Consider the following 2,500-nt stretch of genomic DNA (forward strand, 5'->3'; position numbering starts at 1 on the left):
TCTGAAGTGTAACTTCGAGCGCTGGCAGATCTGGGAGAACTTCATCGCCGTGTGTATCGACGTAGGCGAGTTTTCTGAGGCCATTCGAGCGTATCATCGTCTCCTGGACCTGAGGGACAAGTACAAGGACGTGGAGGTGAGACGGAAGGAGAGCTTTAATACTGAGCTTAGCTATCGCTAATAACAGGTGTTAAGAGAAATGCAGCATAACTCTCGTCTTTCAAAAAGCATCTGAAAACTCATCTTTTTTATTTGCCCTTTAATGAAAGTTCTACCTTTTGTTCAGTATTTGTAGCTGCATTTTAATTTTATCTAATTATTTTAATTACTATTTATTATTTTTATGTATAATTGTTATTATTTATTTACTTTTTACCTTTTGTCATTTTACTTTTTACTACTTTGATTGTACAGCACTGTAAGTATGAAAAATGCTCAATAAATAAAGTTTATTATTATTACTGAAAACACACACACACACACACACACGCACAGAGCCAGTATCAGGTAAAGGATATGCGACTGTGCAGGTATGATTGAGTCGGATGTTAAAATGATATATTAGTCACACTGCAGCCGCACACACACACCTGAGAGTCATCGTGAATAAAAAACATGGACGCAGTGGGATATGAAAAAGTCAGAGAACTCGTTAGTGTGTGTCTCAGCTGCAATTAACACAAGATAACGAACAAAAACACATAACACTAGCGCTAACAATTTCTTGGACCAGTTATCACACCAGCTGCTGTCGGCTACGAGCCGCTTGTTTTATCATTTCTCATTTTTACGTCTTTCCGAACATCAACTGCGCTTTATTGCCCATTTCTCATTTTCCGCCCTGTGTGTGATGAATGAAAAAATGGATGTAAACAAGTGGAAAAAAAACAACAGATTAATCTTTTCAGGGAAGCGTAGGATCTTAATTCGACACGATTAAATGGAAAGGAGCTGTTCTTGATGCTCTAAAGAGCAGGAAGCGATTGAGATGTGTGAGTTTGGGGTTAGTGGGTGTCGAGGGGAAAGGGACGCGGCGTTTTTGCTCGTGTGTTTGTTCTGTTGTGCTTCGTTGCATTTTCTAATTATGAGGTAATTTTACAAACGTCACTGATGGCGAACAGGATGAGTGTGAAAACAGAGCAGCATCATATAATGTTATAGTGGAAGTGAGACATACAGAGACCACTCCTCCTTACCTGGGACTGATTCCACAAAGACCACGCCTCCTTTATGTGACTGACACAGACCACGCCTACTTTACTGTGACTGACACAGAGACCACGCCTCCTTTATGTGACTGACACAGACCACGCCTACTTTACTGTGACTGACACAGAGACCACGCCTCCTTTATGTTACTGACACAGAGACCACTCCCACTTTACTGTGACTGACACAGAGACCACACCTCCTTTATGTGACTGACACAGAGACTACTCCTCCTTACCTGGGACTGATTCCACAAAGACCACGCCTCCTTTATGTGACTGACACAGACCACGCCTACTTTACTGTGACTGACACAGAGGTCACGCCTCCTTTATGTGACTGACACAGAGACCACGCCCACTTTACTGTGACTTCACAGAGACCATGCCCACTTTACTGTGACTGACAGAGACCACGCCTACTTTACTGTGACTGACACAGAGACCACGCCTCCTTTACTAGAAGTGACTGGGACTAACAGACATGAGCCACACTTTCTTTACTGAGACTGATAACGACACAGAGGCCACGCCTCCTTTAGAAAAAGTGACAGATACAGTACATAGGCCACGCCTCCTTAACTAGGACTGACGAACATAGACCCCACTACTTCCCTGGGACTGACACAAATTGGCCACGCCTCCTTCCCTGAGATTGGTGGGTACAGAAGCCACACCTCTTTCACTCTTCTTGACAGGTTCAGAGGCCACGCCTCCTCTACTGGGGCTGACAGACACAAAGGACACGCCTCCTTTATTAGGACTGACAGGTAAAGAGGCCACACCTCTTTGACTGGGACTGATTGGAAAAAGGCTACGCCTCCTTCACTGACACAGACACAGAGGCCACGGCTCCTTCACTGACACAGACACAGAGGCCACGCCTCCTTCACTGAGACAGACAGATACAGAGGCCACGCCTCCTTCACTGAGACAGACAGAGGCCACGCCTCCTTCACTGACACAGACACAGAGGCCACGCCTCCTTCACTGAGCCAGACAGAGGCCACGCCTCCTTCACTGAGACATACAGATACAGAGACCACGCTTTCTTCACTGAGACAGACACAGAGGCCACGCCTCCTTCACTGAGACAGACAGATACAGAGGCCACGCCTCCTTCACTGAGACAGACAGATACAGAGGCCACGCCTCCTTCACTGAGACAGACAGATACAGAGGCCACGCCTCCTTCACTGAGACAGACAGATACAGAGGCCACGCCTCCTTCACTGACACAGACAGATACAGAGGCCACGCCTCCTTCACTGAGACAGAGGCCACGCCTCCTT

General features: G+C 46.3%; 1 protein-coding gene across 2 annotated transcripts in view; it reads left to right on the forward strand.

Moving 5' to 3' along the window:
* Window positions 1-2,500, forward strand: part of ttc27 (tetratricopeptide repeat domain 27) — an 82,330-nt gene that overhangs the window by 72,767 nt on the left and 7,063 nt on the right. For both annotated transcript variants that reach the window (XM_053237601.1, XM_053237602.1), the window contains exon 16: window positions 1-136. This exon is cut by the window's left edge and continues 30 nt beyond it. In XM_053237601.1, coding sequence (XP_053093576.1) covers window positions 1-136 — 136 coding nt within the window. The remainder of the gene's footprint in view (window positions 137-2,500) is intronic.

Source organism: Pangasianodon hypophthalmus, chromosome 10 (genome assembly GCF_027358585.1).
Source record: "Pangasianodon hypophthalmus isolate fPanHyp1 chromosome 10, fPanHyp1.pri, whole genome shotgun sequence".
NCBI classification, from domain to species: domain Eukaryota; kingdom Metazoa; phylum Chordata; class Actinopteri; order Siluriformes; family Pangasiidae; genus Pangasianodon; species Pangasianodon hypophthalmus.